The sequence below is a fragment of the Bos indicus genome, chromosome 4, assembly GCF_029378745.1.
Source record: "Bos indicus isolate NIAB-ARS_2022 breed Sahiwal x Tharparkar chromosome 4, NIAB-ARS_B.indTharparkar_mat_pri_1.0, whole genome shotgun sequence".
Taxonomy (NCBI): domain Eukaryota; kingdom Metazoa; phylum Chordata; class Mammalia; order Artiodactyla; family Bovidae; genus Bos; species Bos indicus.
This window is the reverse complement of record NC_091763.1, coordinates 103,561,082-103,584,333: the sequence shown is the minus strand read 5'-3', so window position 1 is coordinate 103,584,333 and position 23,252 is coordinate 103,561,082. Positions and strand designations below refer to the sequence as shown.

Here is a 23,252-nt window from a genome sequence, read left to right as displayed (position 1 = left end):
GGAAGACAGATCAGCATGTGGGAAGGGGTGGAGGTGTGGGTGGAGTGGAGTACATTGAAAATATTATGCTTGTTTCTGAGCTTGCGTGTTGGTGTGGAAAAGATAGAAAAGACAGCGTTGTCAATGACCTGAAGAGCAGTTCATTTAAACCTGGAGGGCAGTCGTACCTGGTCCAGAGAATGCACAGAGTGTGCTGCCTGGTGGAGTACCAAGCTCTCCTGGCCTCCAGGATCCCTGTCCTCTGCATTCTTCCATAGAAGAGCAAGAGCCGTTCATTTGTTAGTGGGCAGCAGGGTAGGGGGGCATTTGGTGCTTGTGTAGAGTTTCTGAAAGCGTTAATCAGACAACCCTGGAGGCTTCCCGATGTTCCAGGGAGAATCTGGAGGGCCACGTTTGGAGCAGTGTTCTCAGGAGGGTGCAGTTCTTAGGGTGTCTGCCTCCTCCAGCTCTTCGCCATTTCTCACTTATCTCTGTGTCTCCTGATGGGTGCGTTTAGTGTCTGACACTTAATGATGATAAAAATTATTGTGTGTGGTTGGCCCAGCAGAAAACCACGTGTGTTCATCCATCTGCTGGTCCAGCCATCCAGGTAAACACTCACGAAACAAGGAGCCTTCCTCATGGCCCTCAGTCGTTCTCCTCTGCCTTCTTACAGGGGGAGCCGGGTATGTGCCCTGCCCAGATCAGGGGCTCCCAGACTCAGGAAGCTGTAAGCTTAGACTCGTCAGGATTGGATTCTGAGTCCTAAGGGGGTGGGTGGGAGGTGGTGATGGAAGTGAGGGAGGGTGATGTGTGAACCAGATCCAGGCTCTGCCAGAGGGCAAGTGGAGATGGCTTTATGAGGCAGGCACCTTAGAGTGTCTGCTGCAACACGTTAGTTTTTTTTAATGTTTTGTTCTGATTGTGTCTTTTTTTTTTTTAAGTTTGCTATGATAATTAGTTCAATTGGGTTCTATTCAGTTAATTATTTATACCTCACCTTGTTCTACAAATTATGATCGGCTTTATAGTATAAACACGTAGACTATAATAACCCATACAATACAAAAAGGAATTTAAGAGCAGAACTGGGAAAAACACAAATCAATATAGAAGTTCAAAGCCAGGAGGAAAAAGGAATCTCAGATATGCCAACAGTGAGACCCCTGCGTTGGCTTCAGCTGGGCCTCACATCATCTCTCAGCTTCAGAGGATCAAAGAGCAGTGGTTACTTCAGTAATTCTTGCTGCCAGAGAAGGAAGACGTCCCACATCCTCAAGAGAAGCAAAGAGTTTTTTTGTTCTTTGAAACTCAATTTTGCGTGTGGACTTTTATCTAGGAAGAACTGAGTGGTATCACGACCGGGGTGTTCAGCATCCCCACGGCAAACGAACAGCTGGGCTCTTATAGCTGTTTCTCACATCAGCCCTCATCACAAGCGCCAGGCATAACATCAGAACGCAGCTCAGTCAGTGGAATTCGGGCTGCCTGCTGGTGTGGTGTGATGCAATGCCCAAAATACCAGTGGAAATGCTGGTCTCTGTGTCCATCAGACAGTCTTTACAGCTATCATTGCCTTTAACAGAGATGTGTGTGTGTGTGTGTGTGTGTGGATAGGTGTGTGTGTATATGTGTGCAAAGTGAAGTGAAAGTTGCTCAGTTGTGTCCAACTCTTTGCGACCCCATGGACCATACAGTCCATGGAATTCTCCAGGCTAGGATACTGGAGTGGGTAGCCGTTTCTTTCTCCAGGGGATCTTCCCAACCTGGGGATTGAACATGGGTCTCTCCCACATTGCAGGAGGATTCTTTACCAGCTGAGGCACCAGGGAAGCCCATATATGTGTGTATACATATGTTAATATGAAATACTGTGTGTGTGTGTATACATACATGTATATATTATGGGGCTTCCCCAGTGGCTCAACAGTAAAGAATCCACCTGCAGTGCAAGAACCACAGGAGATGCAGGTTTGATCCGTGGGTCAGGAAGATCCCCTGGAGGAGGGCATGGAGAATCCCATGGACAGAGGAGCCTGGTGGGCTACAGTCCATAGGGTTACAAAGAGTTGGACATGACTGAAGCAACTTAGCATTCATGCACATGTGTGTGTGTGTGTGTGTGTGTGTGTAGAGAGAGAGGGTTCACACACACACACACATGCATATATACACACATATGAAGAGATGGTTTGAGGTTATATTCCGTTGCTACCATGTTGTTTTCTAGCTCACTGAGGCTTTGGAAATCGACCTGGTAAAGTTGACATCTTCTGCAGAAATTAAGGACTCTATTTGAAACACTCACAGAGGAGAGTTCTATTTTTGTAAATAGGATAATTGGGTGGAAAACTGTGCTAATATCTATCTTTATTTAACCACTCCCAAGGACGAAGCCTAACAGTTAAAACCATGAGGTTATAACCAAGAAACCACCATTCACCCAAGGACAGTGTCATCTGTATAATGTGGGGACCTCAAAAGCCAGACCATCCAGTGCCATCCCGTCATCTCAAGTGTGTGAATGGAGGGTGGGAATGAACAGGGAGAACAGGGCAGGACCTGCAGACGAGGGACAAGTGGGCAGAGATGCCACCCCTAACCGCCAGGAATGTTCTGCGGTGAGTAAGAGTTTATCAGGGAGGAAGGGTTGGGGAGGGGCTTCCCAGGTGGCCCTAGTGATAAAGAACCCACCTGCCAATGCAGGAGACCTTAGAGTTGTGGATTCAATCCCTGGGTCAGGAAGATCCCCTGGAGGAGGGTATGGCAACTCACTCTGGTGTTCTTACCTGGAGAATCCCATGGACAGAGGAGCCTAGCGGGCTACAGTCCATGGGGTCGCAAAGAGTCAGACACTACTGAAGCGACTTAGCACCCTCACAGGGTTTGGGAAGTGTCAAATGAGGCAATGATTGTGTCCTGACAGAGGTGATGTTTATTCTACATGACGTTCAATGACCTTTCCACCCTTGTGCAGGTGTGAGCAGTGATGGGTGGCAGCATGGCATGGGTTGTTATACAGTGTGTTCAATACCACAGAAGAGAGTAGGGGTGGGATACAGAGGGAACGATCATTTATAGAGCTCCCACTATATATCAGGCCTATCACAAAATGGTTAGGGGTGTGGCTTTGCCATCAGAGGGACCTAGCTCTCAGCTCTAAGCCTAAGTGTGCGCGTTCAAAAATGGGCATAATGGTGGCACCCTACCCCATGAATACATCATCAGCACTCAGTAAACATCATTATAAGATTGATGACCATCACCAGGTCTTTCTCAACATAATGTGAGTTGAGTCTCATGTTCCCCATATTGTGTGTGCTAAGTTGCTTCAGTTGTGTCCGATTCTTTGCGACCCTACAGACCATAGCCCACCAAGCTCCTCTGTCCAGACTCTCCAGGCAAGAATGCTGGAATGGGTTGCCATTGCCCTCCTCCAGGGGATCTTCCGAATCCAGAGATCGAACCTGTGTCTCTTTCATCTCCTGCATTGGCAGGCAGGTTCTTTACCCCTAGTGCCACCTGGGAAGCCCGCTCCCCATTTTACAGATAGGTAAACCGAGGCTTGAGAGGGTTAATTACTTTGTCCAAGATCTTTCATCAGTGTTGAAGCTGGGAGTCAACCCAGGTTTTCTAGCTCTGAAGCCTATTGTTTTTCTCTACTCCATGCTGCCTGGATTTATAGATAACTCTCCTGTATCTTGCAACTCAGATGTGTAGGCTGTGAACCAAAGTATCTTTCTGGGTCCCCGGGCTGGTGGATGACTTTCTGTCCTTGATGACCACAGTTGATAAGCTTGGGCAGTGACTTGTGTGATGACTGGAAGCAACACTGTGATAAGGAGTCTGGGTGAGGAGAGACTTTTTTCCCATCTGTTTGTCATGTTACCTGGTGATCATACCTATGCAGTGAGATGGTTTGATTGGATGAAGGTGGAGGAACTTCCCAGCACTGATCTGGGGACCGTGACAACTGTGACAGTTTTCCTTTGGCACTTCTGCCAAAGTCCAGGTTTTGGTTTTTGGTTTTGGACCTTGTTAAATCTAGTATCGTGAGCTTGAATTGCCCTGGTGGATAATGGAAACAGCATTATGTGGAATAAGCTTCCGCCTGGGTCACCACCTGCTCCCACAAACCTCAGTAGCTTCTTACGAATCTTCTTGTATTAATAGGAGAATGGAAAACAGATGGTGTGCCAGGAGGGGTGCTTTTTCTTGGAGGCTTGAGGGCCCATTATGGGTTGAATTGCGTCCCCCTCCAGATTCCAGCAGTGAAGTCTGAGTCCCCAGAACATGACTTCATTTGGATATAAGATTACAACAGATGTAATTAGTTAAGATGAGTTCATACTGAAATGGGGGGGGGACCCTAATCCTGTATGACTGGTGGTGGTTGTTGTTTAGTTGCTAGGTCATGTCTAGCTCTTTGCAATCCCATGGACTGTAGCCCATCAGACTCCTCTCTCCATGGGGATTCTCCAGGCAATAATACTGGAGTGGGTTGCCATGCTGTCCTCCAGGGGATCTTCCCAGACCAGGAATTGAACCCAGGTCTCCTTCATTGGCAAGCAGATTCTTTACCACTAAGCCACTAGGGAAGCCCCTAAAATGACTGGTATCCTTGTTAAAAGGGGGAAATGTGGACACAGGCATGCACCTTGATAGAACATATGTGAACAGAAAGGCAGACAAAATCGCTGAAAGACTTCAGGTGATGTCTTTTCAATCCAGGGAGCATGAAAGGTTTCCAGAAGCCAGCAGAGCTCGGAGAGGGGCGTGGAACACATCGTCCCTCAGAGCCTCAGAAGGAGCCAGCCCTGCTGACTCCCTGACCTTGAACCTGTCATCTAGATGATCAGTCAGTTTCTGTTGCTGTAAGTCACCCAGTTTCTGGCCGTGGGTCCTGGTAGCTCTGGCAAGCTCAAACAGAGCCCATGGAGAAACAGCAGTGTGTAAACCCAGGAGAGGACTGAGAGTCAGCCATGCGCTTGGGCTACTGTTTTCTCTGGCGCAGGAGTTGGATGCAGGGCTGAGGGTTCAGGACGTAGAAAGAAGAGAAGCACGGACAAGCAGACTGCCTTCTGAAGAACGTGAATGCTTGTTGTGTAAGGGCCGTTTCTCTGAGGTGGCCTTTTGCCTTGCTGGAATATTTTTTAAGGAAAGCAATTTGTCCATTAGGGTTGGCTTCAGGACATGGTGGTGGTTTCGCCGCTAAGTCGTGTCCGACTCTTGGGACCCATAGACTGTAGCCTCCCAGGCTCCTCTGTCCGTGGGATTCTCCAGGCAAGAATACTGGAGTAGGTTGCCATTTCCTTCTTCAGGCAATCTTCCCGACCCAGGGATGAAACCCAGGTCTCCTGCATTGCAGACAGATTTTTTACCCACTGAACTACAAGGGTAGCCCTTCAAGACTTAAAGTGATGTTAAAAAAAAAAAAAAATTGGCCCCCTCTAAGTTTAAATTTCACTGTGCAGAAATGCTTTGTCCAGCAGAACTTTCTTACTGATTATAATGTTCCAGATCCACGCCCTCCAGCCTGGTAGCCACATGCTGCCTGTGTGGCTGTGTGGTACTTGAAATGTGCCCAGTGTGGCTAAGGAACTAAATTTTTAAAATTTTAGTTTCTACCTGTGGCGAATGGCACCATGTTGGGCATGTGGATCCAGAACATAAGAGTAACAGTGGGAAAGGACCCAGAGAAGACTGAGGTGTTGGGTCTTTACTGAGGTTCAGGGGAAGGTTGGGTTAACTGCTCACCTTGGGTTTGCTAGTGCCCCCATGTGTGGCCTTGTCCTCACCTAATGGGGCTCTGAAAGTGTGAAAGTGTTAGCCTCTCAGTCAGGTCCGACTCCTAGCCACCCCGTGGACTGTAGCTTCTGTCCATGGGATTCTCCAAGCAAGAATACCAGAGGTGGGTTGTTATCCCCTTCTCCAGGGGATCTTCCCAACCCAGAGATTGAACCCGAGTCTCCCAAATTGCAGGCAGATTCTTTACCATCTGAGCCACCAGGGAAGCCAGTGGGGCTCTGGTGGGAGTCAAAGAGAGGTAAATACAAGCAGACGTCTCTAGATGCTTTGCTTAAAAGATGCTTGATACAGGGCTGCTTCTCGGAGTCCACATCGTCTTAGACGGTGCCATACTCAGTAGAGAGATGGGGCAGGTGAACGAGTGGGAGCGGAGAGGGTGGGGAAGCTGGGTCTGTGGGTCCAGAGACCTCGAAGTCTCTTTCAGGTTGTGTGTACTTGCCCCGACCTGCCCGGAGGGACACAGAGACCCAGCGTTAGGAAGTCGATGATGTCCAGGTTAGAACACCTTCTCTGAAGGCAAGAGGGTCACGCCTGGAGTGTTTTACACTGGATTTGCTGTGTGCAGATGCCCAGTAAAAGTTCCCAGAGCTCAGCACCCCCACCCATCCGACTACATTGACGACCTCTGGGTGGAACACGTAGCAGGGGTATGCTAGTTTGGAGAGAGCGCACGTGGAAGGTTTCAGACCCTAAAATGGAACCACAGACAGGCGCTCTCAGATGCAGTTTCGTATGGAACAAGAACGGGTCTCTGTGACCGTGCGACCAGCCCCGGACAAATGACTGTTGTCATCATCTCACCACTGGCTTTGGCTCAGGGCCCCATGCCATTTAAAAATTGCTCCTTTTTCCAACTCTAACTTAGCTATGATTTTGATTTCACAGAGAAGCAAATGGTTCATCAAGTCTTGTGATTTTTCTAAACCCCGAGTCAAAGGAGGGGTGTCACGCGGAGATGCTTTATGTGAGGATGCTGTCTGTCTCTGCCCTGCCCCTCTCCGCTCCAGCAGACTGGACTTAAGTGTGTGTGGGAGGCGGTGGGGGGTGTCCCAGAAGGAAGGGGCGGATTCTCCTGACCAAGCTGGGAGCTGGTGGATGTTCAGCCGAAATTGTCTAGGCCTTAGAGGGCTGCTGCTGCTGCTGCTGCTAAGTTGCTTCAGTTGTGTCCGACTCTGTGACCCCATAGACGGCAGCCCACCAGGCTCCTCTGTCCCTGGTATTCTCCAGGCAAGAACATTGGAGTGGGTTGCCATTTCCTTCTCCAATGCATGCATGCATGCTAAGTCACTTCAGTCGTGTCCGACTCTGTGACCCCATGGACAGCAGCGCACCAGGCTCCTCTGTCCACAGGATTCTCCAGGCAAGAACATTGGAGTGGGTTGCCATTTCCTTCTCCAGCCTTAGAGGGCAGGGGTTTTCATTTGAGAGAGGTTAGGGAGAGAAACGGGGTTGAAGGAAAACTGCTTGTCAGCACTCGGTAGCTTGTTCTCATGTCTGGGACCTTGGAGACCTCAGTAAGTAATGATCCTGCATCATGGCTCACACTCACACAGACAACGTGATGGTGTCTTAGACCACCGAAGCATAGTCTCCCTCATCTCCAAGAACTCATGAACTCATTGCAGACAATATTAAACAAACAGCAAGAGACCAAGGGATGTGAGGTAAGGTGTCACGAGCACCATCAGAGTGACACAAAGAAAAAACTCTGAGGTCCCAAACAGCCGGGGGTGTTTGATTTGATCTGATCTTCGAAGGATGGGCTTGATTCGGATGGGCGTCCAGGCAGCCCGAGGGTCCTCCAGGTGGTGGTCCCCGAGTCTCAGCTGGCAACAGTGGGTGACTAACTTGCTCCGACCAGTGCAAGTTACAAATCACGGGGTTTTCCATTTGAATGCAACGATTTGACTGTAGTAGCTGTCAGCAGATGGAGAGTTCAGAGGGACTACACTGAAATAATTAGTAATTTGCAGGTGCAGCCAGTGGCCCCGATGTTTCCATGTGCTGTTCCGTTCCAGCAGAATCCACGCTCCCGGCCCCATCTGCTCCACTCTTCCCAGCTCAGTGTTTTATTCAATAACCTCTCTGTGACCTATTCACGTGAGGTCACCCACCTCCTCTTCTTCTCTTTTCCTGTGTCTCGGTAGTCTTGGCCGCCACTTGCTGTGTGGGATTTTATTGGTTGTGGGTGGTAGTGACCTCTTGAGTCAGTGAACATGTATTGAGTCTGGGACACGGCTTGTGGGGAGCCTGCACAGAAGGAGGGTGCACGCTTGGGTCCAGTGAATAGGGGGTTAAGAGTCGTGGACTACAGGAGCTGCCCCAGGGACATGTGGAAGGCAAGCCTGGAGAATGGTGATGATGGTATAGTCACGGGGGAAAGGGAAGACAAGAGGAGGAGGCTTGTGGGATCGAGGTTACGAGATTGAGTTGAGACTTTTTGAAAACTTTATTTATTTTTGGCCCTGCTGGGTCTTTGTTGCTGCACAAGCTTTCTCTCGTTGCAACGAGCGGGGTCTACTCTCTAACGGTATCATGCAGGCTTCTCATTGCAGTAGCTTCTCTTGCTGTGGAGCACGGGCTCTAGGGCAAGGGCTCAGTAGTTGAGGCACACAGGCTTAGTTGCTCTGAGGCGTGTAGGATCTTCCTTGACCAGAGATCCAACCCTTGTCCCCTGCTTTGGCAGGTGGATTCTTAACCACTGGACCACCGGGGAAGTTCCTGATCTGTGACATTTTAAGTCTGAGACAGAACATCTCCATGGAGCCAGTGAGCAGGTATTAAAGTATTCAAGACCCCACGGCTGTAGCGGGAATGCCTTCGATTTCAGCTTCCTGGTGACTCAGGCGGTTAATAATATGCCTGCACTGCAGGAGACCTGGGTTTAATTCCTGGGTCGGGAAGATCCCAAGGAGAAGGGAATGGCAACCCACTCCAGTATCCTTGCCTGGAGAATTCTATGGACAGAGAGGAGCCTGGCTGACTGCAGTACATGGGGTCGCAGAAGAGTTGGACACAGTTGAGTAAGTAGCACTTTCACTTTTCCTTCCCTGCCCTTCTCAAGTGGTTCCCCGAAGAGTCACTTCAGATTACGGGGGAGGACATTCCTTAAGTCCCCCAGGGCTTTATCCTCACACTCAAATGCTAACTCCTGAACTCCCTGCTCCTGCTAAGTAGTTCAAAAGCTCCGAGGGATCCTTGGAACAGTCGCACCCTGGTGGGACTTTTCAGAGCCCTCCCAGGGTCGGGAGAGAAATTGCAGGGTAACTGCAAAATAGCGTGAGCTCTAACCGGCTTGAGTGATCTCCTGGCTGGATTGCGGGGGTCAGCCAGCACGTTTGAAGGTTGCTGAATACCTGTTGACCCGCGTGCCCCAACAGGGTGAACTCTGTCTGCCTTTCCATTCCTGACTAATTGCAGCAAACAATACACCCGCTCGTCTTCTGTAAAAGGAGAGGGGTGAGCGTTCCCACCAGCCTTGCCGCCTTGGTGGGGCAGGTCAGTTGACTGCCTTGAAGCTCTGCTTATTCATCTGGAAAATGAAGGGACTTGGCAAGATGCCCTGCAATGTGACTTCCAACACTAGCATTTTTGTGTCGGGCAGTGATCCTTTGTCTGGGGTGTGCTATTTTTTCCATAGGAGCCATTCTGCTGTTGCCAGGTAGCTTGTCATCTTGGCAAGAAGCAGCATGATGAGGTGGCCAGAATATAACCTTTGGAGTCAGCGACCCAAGTCAAATCCGTCACCCCAACCCACGGCCAGCCGGGTACCTCTTGCCAGTTTAGCTGTTCCCCGACAGCCCTCAAGTCTCCTCGCCTGCAAAAGGGGCATGATGACACACACAATAGCTTCATTGGGTGTTAATATATATCAAGCATCTACCCTTGTGGCTCTTTTTCAAACAGTTTTACTGAGATACAATTCATATAACAGAAGATTTATCCTTTTGAAGTACAACTTAATTTTTAGTACATTCACAGAGTTGTGTATTGGTTACTACATATCTGACCCCAGAACATTTTTCTCACTCCTGCAGAGAAATCCCACACCTGTTAGCAGTCACTTCGCGTCCTCCCCTCCCCCTCGTCCTTAGAACTTCTCGTCTGCTTTCTGTCTCAGTGGGTTTGCCTGGCCTGAACATTTCATATAAATGGAATTCTAGAACATGTGGGCTATTGCGTCTGGCCTCTTGCTGAGTGTAACGTTTTCACATTTCGTTCACGTCGCAGTGTGTATCAGTGCTTCAGTCCTTTTCATCGCCAGGCAATGTTCATTGTATGCATGCAGCATATATACAATGCCTGGTGGGCCTTGGGTTGTTTCCACTTCCTGGCTGTTACGAGTAATGCTGTGAACACTGGTGTACGAGTTTTCGTGTGGACGTGCTTTCTCCCTTCTCTTGGTGTCTCATGATTTTGATTTGCATTTCTCTATTGACTAGTGTTGATGAGCACTGTTCGTGAGCTTATTAGCCATTTGTGCCTCTCCTTTGGAAAAATGTCTACTCAGATTCTTTGGTCATTAAAAAAATTGGGTTATTTGTCTTTTTTTATTGTTGAGTCGTAAGGCTTCTTAATTTATTCTAGATACTGCCTGCCTTTAAAATGGGTGTGCAGTCAATGTTAATTGCTCTTACCAGGTTTCTCAGAAATCTGTAACCTTTTAGGTGACATCTGGAACTAACTGCTAAGACATTGAATGCCCAGTATCCTGAGTCTTTTTATATATATATTTATTTATTGGGTCTTAGTTGCATCACACGGGATCTTCACTGTGCATGCAAGACCTTTAGGTTGCGATGTGCGGGTTCAGTTGCTCTGCAGCATGTGGGATCTAGTTCCCCGACCAAGGATCGAACTCATATTCCCTGCATTGGAAGGCAGCTTCCTAACCACTGGACCGTCAGGGCAGTCCCTGAGGTTTTCTTTTCTCTTTTGGTCTTCATTGCTGGGCAGAGCTTTCTCTCATTGCCGTGAGTGGGGGTTACTCTGGTCCTCTCATTGTGGTGGCTTCTCCTGTTGCGGAGCACAGGCTCTGGGCACAGGCTCAGTAGTTTGTAGCACATGGGCTTTAGTTGCCCACGGCATGTGAAATCTTCCTGGACCAGGGATCGAATCCATATCCCCTGCATTGGCAGGCAGATTCTTATCCACTGTACCACTGCAGAAATCCAATGTCCTGAGTCTTAAATACTTCTGTCTCTTGTAAAGCTCTTAGCACAGAGCCCTCAGCCTTTTTGATCCTAGAGCCCAAATTTGAAACCTAGAACATCAAGGGTAGTGATTGAGGGGCTAGAAAGGAGCTCTGGTGGGACCTGTGGAGCAGTGGCTATTTCTAAGTCTTATTTTTTTTCCGGAATGGAGAGTGTAGCAGGGGGTGATTGTACAGCTTTCTTAGCTGCAGCTGCTCTAGGGTATCCTTCATCCTGTGCTGTGGGCACCTGGGTCTTGGGGCTGAAGACCACGTGGAGGTGTATCTGAGAACATCATCATCTTTCCATAGCGCCACTGCCATGGTGAGTCACGTGTTTTCCAAGAGCTATTTGGCAATTTCAAGTCATATATAAAAATATCCCAATGAAAGTCATGGGTCTGTTTCAAAGAGAAGGGAGTTTTATGGGAAACCCTTGAAGCTACTGAGAGGACCTGGAAATGATTCTGTGTCCTGAGACCCATACTCAGCATCTGAGACATGTCCTGTCCCTGCTGCCTCTGTGTCTTTGCAGCCCTTGTCCTCTCTCTCCATTCCCCCAGCCTGGCGTGGATAACTATCCCCTTTCTGCCAATTCAAATCAGATCACCCCTCAAGGCCCAGCAAGGTCTCCTGCCCCTCCCAGAAGCCTCTAGGGGCCTCTAAAGTTAGGGTTCCCTTCTCCCCACTCACCAGGGGAAGGGAGCCTCCCAGAGAAGCAGAGGCCTTTGGCAGTCCAGCCTGGACCAACCCCTTGGGAGTGAGCACCACCAGTTTTCAAAACTGTCGAGTCACACATCTACCCTGAAGACATGGCCTTACCCGGGATGTGGATTTCAAGGGTTTTGGACAGATATCATTGATTCCTCCCCTTAAGTCAGTTAGGACAGTTTCAGATCATTTTAATGCCCAGGAAATTCCCTCTAGAGGACAAAGCCAGTCCAGTTGCATTTGGATGACGGCTCCTCACTTTTAAAGGGTAGGAGGTCCCTCCAGATAGGCAAGTCCACTGTCACGCAGCTTGTCTCTGTCTCCTTCCTGCTTCCCTGCACATGTGGACCTGCCCCTGCCTGGCTGCCACCTTCTTGATTTCTCGGAAAAGCCCACTCTACCCTCAGAAACTGTGTCATTTACTTGGAAGGGTGAGATAAGTCAGAAAATTGTTCATTGTTAGAGCCAATGCATTCCTTGGAGATTATCCAGTCTAATATTTTCCAGTCTACCATGTTGACCAAAAACCATTAAATGCTTTATGTGGAAAAGAAAAGGTTTCCCTTGATAAATAACTCTGGGCTATGGGGCATGTTTGTGTGGCCCTCTTGGAGACTCGAAGTGTGCACTGGTGTGTTGAAGGCTCTGAGAAGTCCTGCAACAAAAACAACAGCTTAATTTGATTTAACCCGGCCTTCCTTAAACCATTTTGATCTCAGGTTTTGTTCTTCTTTTTCCATAACAGATATTTATAGCTCCCAGGTCAGTAGACACACTTTGGGACCCGTTACCTCGTTTACTGACAAGGAACCTGTGTCAGAAATACCAAGTGACTTGCTCAACGTGAACACAAAGCCAGACTTGAAACCAAGTTTTCCAACTCCCAATCCATTGTTCTTGTTACAAATAATAACCATATCATGCTTGAAAGAAGGTGTATGATGTTTAAAACGTTGTCGTTCACATTATTAATGAAAAACACACAGGCTTTAGAGTAATAGTGACCTGTGTGTGCACCCTGGTCCTGTCATTTTACTAGACCTTAAGCAGCTAAGCCTTTTGGTCTCTCTGTGTCTCCTTCTTTTGTAAGGAGAGGGTGACAGTTACGGCCTCACAGGGTTGGTGTGAGGAGGAGGTGAGACGGTACATGTACAGCTCAAGTCTGTGTTCATACCTTTGATTCTGCAGACTTTTCTCCTTAGACCAGGTGCTGGCCCCCCCTTCTTTGTGATTTTAAAAGGCTTAAGCATATTACAGACACCGAGAAATCAATAACAGTGATCGTAGTGGATGATGCTGATTTATAGGATGAAGGCACGTGGGATAGCAGCAATTACCTATGCAAATGCAGAGCTGCATTGAGCTGCTAAATATTCATGGAATTAGGGGGGCACTGATGGAGGGATGGGCTTGAACATGTAGATTGCGAGGGGCTCGGTGGGCAGCCTCTGTCCAAGGTAGGAGCTGTTCAGCTCTCAAGCCCGGCGCCTTCCCTTTCTCCATCCCCGCAACAAGGAAACCTGGTGGAGGTTCCTTGTAAAACACATAGCAGTTTGCCTTGGGAATACAATGTATTTTAAAACATTTGGCAACAAAGTTTGTCCCAGGCGGGAGACATAAACCTTCACGTGACAGGTTGCAGGAGAATGGGGCACTGCAGGGCCCAGAGTTCAGCATGGCAGAAGGGGCTCCCAGGGCTGTGACGGGGCCCAGGTTTCCCCAGGGCGGAAATCATCCTCACCTCCCCAGCCCACCACCCCAACCACAAAACTTGCCCATGTGACTTTTGCACCTTTGCAGAGAAATTTAGTATCTGTGGTTTTCGGTCAGGATGGGAGATTGGAAAAGATTAGATCGAATAATCTCCAAGGAAACTTTTAGCTCTAACAGTGGACAACTTTCTGATTTATTTCACCCTTCTGAGTAGATGACACACTTTCTGAGGGTAGAGTGGGCTTTTCTGCGAAATCAAGAAGGTGGCAGCCAGGTAGCGGCAGGTCCACATGTGCAGAGAAGCGGGAAGGAGACAGAGACAAGCTGCGTGACAGTGGACTTGTGTATCTGTCTAACGGGAAGCTCAGACATTTGTTTACCACTAGCGTGGAGGGACCACAGATGAGCCTGATACCGGGTCGCCAGTTGCATCGATGAGGGCAACTTTCCTGGGATCAGTCCCAGGACTAACAGGCGACATGCCCCGAGGGCCCTGTCTCTTTGACACCACCCTCACATCCCCACCCCCTGCCACCGTCCAATTGTTCTCTGGATCACCCGTGGTCCTAGCCCCCTTCTCTGTGCCAGTTTCTTGGCAGGTGGTTTCGGGAGCAGTCTGCGGTCGATAGTAAATCACCCTCCCCAGGCTTTGCTGTGGCAAGGGGGGCCAGCGGAGAGGGTGCCGGCTTGCGTCGTTCTGCAGCTGCTCTGGGCACACAGAGCCCTTCGCCTGGCACCAGCGCACAACGTGCCAGCCCCGCCTGCCCCGCCAGGTGCTGGGACGGTGCGGGGCTGGGCGTGCGGCTGGCACCCAGCACATCACAGCTTCCCTAATTTATTTACCTCGAATCAAACAAACCCCAGCTCCCCGGCTTTGAATGGTGACTGTGCAGTTTCACAGGATGACAGAAGGGCAGCCGTGTCTACGGAACTGCCTTTTGTGGGCTTTACCCGAGACCGCTGTCTGGCATGGCTCTTGGGGACTTCAGAGGCCACTCTGGAAAACAGCGTGGCAGCTCCTCAAAAGGTTAAACCCGGAGTTACCACACAACTCCGCAGGTCCACTCCAGAGTCTCCACCCAGGAGACTGCAAACGTCTGTCCACACCAACTCTTGAACATGAGTTCTCAGCAGCGTTGTCCAGAAATATAGCCCGAAACTAGAAACAGCCCAGATGTCTATCAGGTGACGAATGCGTCAGCGAATGTGCTGTATCCAGTCCATGGCACATTTGGTAGTAAAAAGGAGTGAAATGCTGATACATGCTATGACATGAATGAACTTTTAAAAATGAGGTTAAGTGGAAGAAACCAGACACAAAAGGCCACATTATCTGATGTAATTTTTATGAATTGTCCAGAATAGGTAAATCCATGGAGACAGAAAGCAGATTAGCTGTTGCCAGGGGCTGGGGGAGAGGGAACAGGACTGCTAATGGGTGTGGCATTTCTGTTGAGGGCAGTCAGAATGTTTGGAATTATTTAATATATGGGCGCCCAACTCTCAATAGACTACCAGCCTCTGAACTGCGTTTTAAAAGAAAGACTTTTATGGTATGTGATTGTAGGTCAATAGAGCTTTACTTAGAAAATTGCTCAGAACTTGTTGCAGTGCAGTCCTCTGTGGACATAGATGTATAGGCTAGGAAACAAGAGGGGAGAAGAGAAGCACCAGGTCGTGGGTTTGGGTGAGACATGCTTTTGGGGGACATCGAGTGTCCTCTGAAATCCATGACATCTGTTCAAATTTGGGGGGTACCCTGAACTTCTTAGTTTCAAACCCCCATCTGCAAATAAGTTCCAGTTGGACCCAGAGTTCAGATGAGAGTTCACCCTCATCTACTGAAAACACATTTTATTTGGAAATAATTTTAAACTTAACAAAAATAAAAATAATGTGAAGAATAGCCCCATTCCTTCACCAAGTTCACTGGTCATCATTTTGCACCATTTGCTTTTATCATTTGCATTCACTCACACGCTCCCTCTTTCTCACTTCTACTCTGTTGGTCACACGTGTGTGTGTGCGCATACATATTTATATATATGTAAATGCTACTTGCTCTGAATGATTTGAGGGTGAGTTATAAGTATCATGGCCCCTGATTTCTGCACCATCTAATACAGTAGCCACTAGCCACAGAGGGCTATTTAAATTAAAAGTAAATAAAATGTGGGACTTCCCTGGTGGCTCAGTGGTTAAGAATCCACCTTGCAACGCACAGGATTTGAGTTCAGTCCCTGGTTGGGGAAATAAAATCTCACATGCCGCAACTAAGACCTGACACAGCCAAATAAATAAATATTTTAAAAATATTTTTTAAGAAAGTAAGTAAAATGTAAATGAAAAAGGTCCCTGGGTCACACCAGCCGCACTTTCAAGTGTTCGGTAGCCACGTGTGGTTGGTGGTGACTGTGTGGGTCAGAGGATGTTTCAGGCGTTTGCAGCTCTGTGCAGAGCTCGAGTGGACGGCCCCGACGCTGCTCGTGTGTGTCCTGTGTCCTGAGACAGGGTGCCGTGTGGTTCCCAACTCAGGAGAACTTAGCCCTGATTCAGAGCTCCCGTCTTAGCCACAGTTCGTACTCCAGTTTCGTCCGTAGATCCAGTGATGTTCTCATTCCTTTTGGAATGAGGTCTGCAGTCTTCTTTGTGGCCCAGATCCGCCTGGTCTGTGCTCTGGGGAAGCGTGTGAACTACATAGAGACGGTTCAGCTTTCTGTTGGGGGTTCCTTCCCTGTGGCTCTACTTTTCACAAACTTGAATCCTTTCTCTAACTCATGTGCTGGGGCCAGCTTGCGTTTCCTTAGCTCAAAAAGTCAGCAGTTAAGACTTCACCTTCTCATGCAGGGGTTGCCCGTTCGATCCCTCGTCAGGGAGTTAGGATCCCACGTGCTTGGGGCCAGAAAACCAAAACATAAAACAGAAGCAATATTGTAACAAATTCAATGAAGACTTTAAAAATGGCCCATATTAAAAGTCACTTGATATCTTTGTCATGGGCTGGAGAACCCCCTTCCCTGTTCTACACTGATGTTGGGTGTCTGAGCAGGTGAAGAAGCTCTGCTCTGAAAGCAGCAGGAAAGATTTCCTGTGAGAACAAGACAACTGGCCTCCCAGCAGCTGCACTCTTTTGCTTTATTCTGACAACTTTCCACATTTCAGCCTGCAGTCAAAAGAAAGCCTCATCTTGTTGCCCGTTGGTTTTTTGTTTTGTGGCTGAGTCGTGATTCCGGGGCTCTACATAGCTTCGCAGGGCGGCTGGGGCTCCAGGGAGCCTCCTGCCTAAACCCATTGTGGAGTAGAGGCCAGGAGAGTGAGTCCCTGCCTGGGGTTGCCCTGCCCACTTGCCCAGGTGCTTCCAACCCTGGCCCATCTTCACCCTACTTCACCCCCGTCCAGGGAAAAGTGGACTCTGGTGATCTTTCAGCCACACTTTGGATGAGATGTGGGGGAAGCAAGCAAATTGCAGAGCGGTTTCTACTGGTGTTGGCTCACCCTCCAAGGAATTTTATGGCAGGAGTAAGAATAGAAAACAGATTCCTGGGTTGCTAACTTCACTTCCACAGGGCACCATCCCCATGACTCTTACCGTGTGGAGAGCGTGAAAGCTGGGAAACAAGAAATCTACAGGCTTATGCATTCGCCTTTCTTATATTTCCATTCTGCCCCTTAAATGTATGCTTATACCTTCTCCCACCTTGTATTTTGATTCAGCATTTCTTAGAAAAATGTTCAGCAGAAAAAAGATAAGAATCACTGAAGAACTCAGTGGGGATCTTATATGAGCCATATAGCTTGAGCCAAGAAAGAAAGGAGAAATGGAGTCATGCAGAGAAAGTGGAAATGGAGCTGATAGCTTCATTTTCCAACTGAAAAAGAATGCAAAGGGCTTGGCTGGCAGGGTCAAGACCTTGAGGCGGGGCAACAGGCGCAGTGGAGTTTCTGCCCTTCCTCGCCTTCTTGAAAATTGACACAGGAAGGACTTGCAGTACCAGGTCCCCTCCCCATTTGGAGGAGTAAGCTGAGTGCATTTGATGCTGGTGAAAGAATCAGAGCACTGGCACTTCCTCCAGCTGTCAGAGAAGAACGTAAGTTCGGATTCTATGCATTCATATCTTGTGTATAACAAGGGGTACCCTAGGGACTTCCCTGGTGGCCCAGAGGTTACAACTCTGTGCGTCCAACACAGGGGTTGCAGGTTCAGCCCCTGCTCAGGGATGATCCCACATGCCTGGTGGGGCAGCAAAAAAAATTTTTTAAAGAAGTACCTAATTGGCCAAATTGTTCTGATTGATCCGTGTGTTTCTGTAAGGGTTTCTGTGTGTCATCCCTCGGGATTGTAAGTCTTCGAGTTTAAGGACTAAGAGCGTCCCAGCTTCAGCCGAGGCCAGCATCACAGGACAGGGACGCATAGGCCAAGCCTGAGCACTGGTTCATTTCAGGCCTTGGAGATAACACGCACTGAGTATTGGGCAGGCTAGGGGCTGGGCAGGAGGATGGGGGGCGGGGAGGGGGGTTCTTTGCCCACTAGTGCCCCCTGCTGTCTGCTGTCTGGGTTTCCTCAGGGAAACACTGCAGCCACCCTATCCCTGTTGTGTCTGAGCTCTTTCTGGCAGCAGAGTCCCCATTCCCTGGGAGCCCCTGTGTTCCCAGGGCTGTGTTCCCAGCTGGCCTGGCCATGCCCACCAGGCCGTGCCTCCCTCGGCCATGCCAAGAAAGGGACCAGCGCTTCCCTTGGCTGTCACCGTGACCCGACATTATTGTGGACGCCTCTCCTGGCTTCTGCCTTCCCTGCCAGTTGCCAAGGTCTTTAACTGCCCCTTGGTCTCTTGTCTGTGACCTTGCTTTAGTTCCACCCGATGCCACGGTTCCTCCAGGATCTTACCTCCCAGATGCGCCTCCAAGGTGAGCAGGTTGCCTCCGGGCTTCTGCCGCAAGTCCATTTTTCCGTGCCACAGCCCTGCTAGTCTTTTCCTCCCCACCTCTGTCCACAGGCGCCTCTGCAGCCCCGCACCCTCTCCTGGGTACAGGCGAGGTCTGGCACCAAGGCCCTCCGCATCTCACTCACTCCAGTCTCTCCAGGTTTGTTTGCTCGCTCTCTGCAGGAGTCCTCCCCGCAGGCAGACCCTTCTTCCTTGTGTTCCCTCTACATGGCTTCTCCCCTGCTTTTGTCTTAAGTGATCTTACATTGTACCTGCAAAAACTACCCCAGGTCCTGTGGGCGTATAAAACACCAGCTCTCATCTTAGTCCCTAAGCCCGATGTGTGTCCCCTGGCCTCTGTGTGCCATTGGCCTCCTTCTTCCCCTTGGGGTGTTCTCCTGCGCCTCCACCCTCCCTGTGACCCCTCTAGCAGTTGGTCAGTAACGGTTGCGCCTGCCTTCTGCGGTCAGTTATCTTGTCTCATTATCACTCATCTCGTCAGTCTCTTGAAAAACAGTAGTGTTGTTTTGCACACTGCCTGTAGCCTTGCTTCAGCACTCCAGGCGGTGCCTGGACACAGCAGGCGCTTAGTCGCTATTTCTGGATGCCCACCGCGGCCTCTAGAATCCTCAGCTTGGCAGATCTGGGAAATCTGACTTCATAAACTCATCAAGCATTCTGAGGATCAGCAGGACCGATTCCTGCTAACCGATCTTAGAGAAGACTGATTCATCTGAATCCTTTTAAGAGAGACCTACCCCTCGGCGTGCATCTCCAGGGGCATTCCCTGAGTCACAAGGTCCTTTCCGGAGTCCCAGTTGGAAATCAGAGACTACTTACCAGGCACAGAATTTGAGTACTAGGCATTCTGTGCTTTTCCAGATCCCTATAAATTATGAAATCACTCTCTCCTCCAGGGATATTTCTCTCTCAAGAACCAGTATCCCACATCTAGATGCAAATGCCTTCTTTCCCCACCTAAAACAATGAAAAATCTCAGACTCTTATTTATAGACTTCACTGGGACAACGTCGCTTATTGTCACATCAGCCCTCTTTATTTTGGGATGTTCTGCACATTATAGTTCCCAGATTTATAGATATTCTGGTTAGTTATATTTTAGGCTTATCATTTTTCAGTCACAAATAAGATGACATCTTACCTCCTGGTTTGTAATTGTTGGGGATTCTTTTAGGATATGCAAATCTCTATTTATGAAATAGTGCAGCGTAACCCGCCTACTAGGGGAGTCACAGATGCTGTGGCACACGTCTAGGCGTCTCGGTCCCAAATCCCATATAAGTCAGGAATCCAGAATAGTGTTTGGCCATTAATGAATCAGTGGTACCCTGAACATGTGAGCAGTGCTATTTTTACACCCATTGCTGACCTCAGTGATAAAGAGGGTACAGACTGTGCCTTGCCAGGCTTGTGAGCTTACCATGAGTAATACCTATGGTTATTATGATGTCAGAACTTGAATATTCTTTACCAAGAACATAACCATTGCATCACACAGCTTGGGGCAGGGTGTGAAAAGTCCATTTTCCCCGGAGAATGCAATAGCATAAGCTGGTTCTCCCACAAGGGCGGGGAAGCCTGAATTCTGCAGTGCCAAGACTCCTGCTTGGATTTGGAGAACAGCTTCCCGTTTTTGTCACCCGGAAGTTATTTGCCTCAGGGTTTCCAAACAAGAGGCATTTGTGATGGGTGATCCTCTACCTCCTGCTTGCTCAGGAAAGTACCAGGTGGGGATGAGTGGGCGCACACCTGAAGTCACTAATCGCTGTGAGGGTCAGAGCTGTCGCATCATTGGACACCTTGATCTCAGGAAGCATTTTCTTTCTTTTTTTTTTTAACTAATTTTTATTTTCACTTGTAAATTCTTGTCTTTTTTTTTTAATTGGAGGAAAATTGCTTTACAGTATTGTGTTGGTTTCTGCTGTACAACAATGTAAGTCAGTCGTAATTACACGTATATTCCCTCCCTGGGGACCCTCCCTCTCCTCCCTGCCTCCCACCCCTCTAGGTCATCACAGAACACCAGGCAGGGCTGCCTGTGTTATACAGCAGCTTCTCACCGACTGTTTCACACGTGATGGTGTACACATATCAACGCTCCTTTCTCCATTTGTCCCACTCTCTCCTTCCTCCTCTCAGGAACCATTTTCACAAAGCACAGAAGCGATGCTAAACTATGAAAGCTAAGGATTGAACGATTTAGAATTTTTTAAGTTGTCTCTAGAAATGTGTGCTCTGACTTTGATGGGTGAGGATGCTGAGCGTCCAAACGTGATTACATTCAACCTCGTTAATCCAGACTCGTTAGGGAGCACAGCATTAAGGCAAAGCACAGTGCTATTTAGGACGGACTAAGTTTTACTGTGGCAGCAGACACCTTCCAGCGTCTCAGGGACTTAAAATAACAAAGGTTTGCTCCATCATCTTGCTGCGGGTCCCCCTTGGGTCAGCTGGGATCTCAGCCCCTTCTCATCCTCATTCACTTCCTATTCCCACCCCTGAATCATCACTGGTTACCTTAGCAAGGGATAGAGGGATCAAATAGGCCAATTGCACACTGGCTGTGAAAGCTTCTGCCCAGAAGTGGCACTTCTCACTTGGCCACTTTCTACTGGCCAAGTTTAATCATATGGCCAAGACTAATTGTAAGTTACTTGGCTTTAGCTACCTGAGGTATAACAGGAATTTTCAAAGTGAAGAGCTCAGAACAGTTTATTGGGATAGAGAAGAAAATATTGGGGGCTTCCCAGGTGGCGCTGGTGGTAAGGAAACTGCTTGCCAATGCAGGAGACATAAGAGACACAGATTCGATCCCCCGGGTCTGGAAGATCCCCTGGAGGAGGGCATGGGATCCCACTCCAGTATTCCTGCCTGGAGAATCCCATGGACAGAGCAGCCTGGTGGGCTACAGTTCGTGGGGTTGCAAAGAGTTGGACACGACTGAAGTAACTTAGCACGCACGCACAGAAGAAAGCATTAGACTATGTATATTATTTTTCATCCTTATAAATATTCTGGTTTTGTGTTTTTAATAAACATAATAGTAAAATAGAAATATATGATTTATTAAAAATAGATATTACATGTGTTAGGAGTGTTCAGGTTTTTTTTTTTTTTTTTTACTGATTGTCAATCAGAAATGCTTAGGTCATAGTTTATACAGTAGATACAAATGTGCAACGAGTATGTTGTACATAGAAACTGAGTTCCATTTATGACCTGGAGTAGTGCTTTTTAAAAAAAAATTTTTTTTCAAATCGAAGTAGAGTTGGTTTACAGTGTTTCGGGTGTACAGCAAAGTGATTCAGTTATGCATATATTTTCTTTTTCAGATTCTTTTCCATTATAGGTTATTATAAGATATTGAATATAGTTCCCTGTGCTATACAGTAGGTTCTTGTTGTTTATTTTATATATAGTAGTGTTGGGAATAGTGCCTTTCATTCAAACGTTACATGGAAAAGAAATGCAATACAGTTTTAAGGTTAAGTAGGTAAAAATATGGGCTTCCCAGGTGGCGCTAGTGACAAATAACCCACCTGCCAGTGCAGGAGATGTAACAGATATAGTTTCGATCCCTGGGTCATGAAGAAGCTCTGGAGGAGGGCATGGCAACCCACTCCAGGATTCTTACCTGGAGCATCCCATGGACAGAGGAGCCTGGCGGGCTACAGTCCATAGGGGCACAGAGTCAGACTTGACTGAAGTGACTTAGGATGCATGCACAGGTAAAAATATAGAGTTTTTATCTGAATCTTTTGAATCCATCCAGTTTCCTCTGTGTCTTCTTCAGAACCCTTGGAAGTTGCTTTTTTCCTAACCAGACCTCCCTTTCCATGGCGAACAGCACTTGAGACAAGTGACCAATGAGCTCTTGTCCCATTTCATCATCTGTTTGCCTTGTCCAGTCATTCAGAAATAGCGTACTGAGTCCTCGTCCAGCCAGGCATGGTGCTGAGGGGGCCCCTGGTACCACGTGAGCTCCGTCCATCACGGCCAGCCATGCATCGGCTGGGGTGCGTGTTCCTGGGCCTCAGCGAGCCAGCTGACCTCTCCCTTCTCCTCTGACACCAAGACAGAGCTCCCCCTGGGCCAGACTGTGCTGTGAGAGCAGGACACTGACGCCTCCCCTTCACACCAGGATCATAAGAGGCACCCATTTCAGAGATGAGAAAACTGAGGCTCAGAGAGGCTTCATCACTTGCTGAGACCTTGCAGCAGCAAGCAGCAGAGCCCACACCTGACCAGTGGCCAGGAACTCAGAAATGACCTGGAATGAGCCTTCGGAACACAAACCCTGTTGAGTTGGGACCAGCTATGTCACCAGCTGCCATCCTCTGTGCCCTGGAGCAGGACACATGAGAGCTTTCTGACGTCTTCTCTGTGCTCCGGGTGGGGACAGAGCAACACCCGGTATCACCGGAGTGGGTACCTCCCCTCAGGCCGTGTGCCAATGGCCGGCACTGTGGGGTTGCTGGGTCATAACGACACCAGGACTGGTTTGGTGACAGTGACTCACAGCATAAAAATGTCCTTGCAGCAGCCCAAAGAACCACTACCATCTACACAGTGTAGAACGGGCTATTGGTTGCCTGGCCAAGGGATCCCTGTACCAGCTGGTTTTTATATCTGCATCATCTGCACACAAATATTATAAATAATATTGTGCTGCATTTTTATTATGCTTTATAGTTTACAAAGCACATCTCAGTGTTGCTTTATTATTCCACCTGTGCTTACAATACCATTTCACTGCAGTCTGTTTTCTCACTTTTTCTCCATCTTTCATTTCTTTTTCCTTTTCCTTTTCCCTGACCTTTCTCCCTTCCAGCATCCCAGCCTGCTTTCCCCGCCATTCCTCTGGTTTTTATTCCCTTTGCACTGTTAGGAAATGCTTCTTCTATCTT

At 48.5% G+C, this 23,252-nt stretch overlaps 1 protein-coding gene across 3 annotated transcripts in view; it reads left to right on the top strand.

Annotated features, from left to right (window-relative positions):
- HIPK2 (homeodomain interacting protein kinase 2) overlaps positions 1-23,252 on the top strand; it is a 204,574-nt gene that overhangs the window by 24,830 nt on the left and 156,492 nt on the right. For 2 of the 3 annotated variants that reach the window (XM_070788236.1, XM_070788234.1), the window contains exon 1: positions 791-8,810. The exons of the other annotated variant lie outside the window; for it this stretch is intronic. In XM_070788236.1, the coding sequence (XP_070644337.1) occupies positions 8,780-8,810 (31 nt within the window). In that variant the 5' untranslated portion in view covers positions 791-8,779. Of the gene's footprint in view, positions 1-790; positions 8,811-23,252 lie in introns of those variants that run through there. 3 annotated transcript variants of the gene reach the window in all.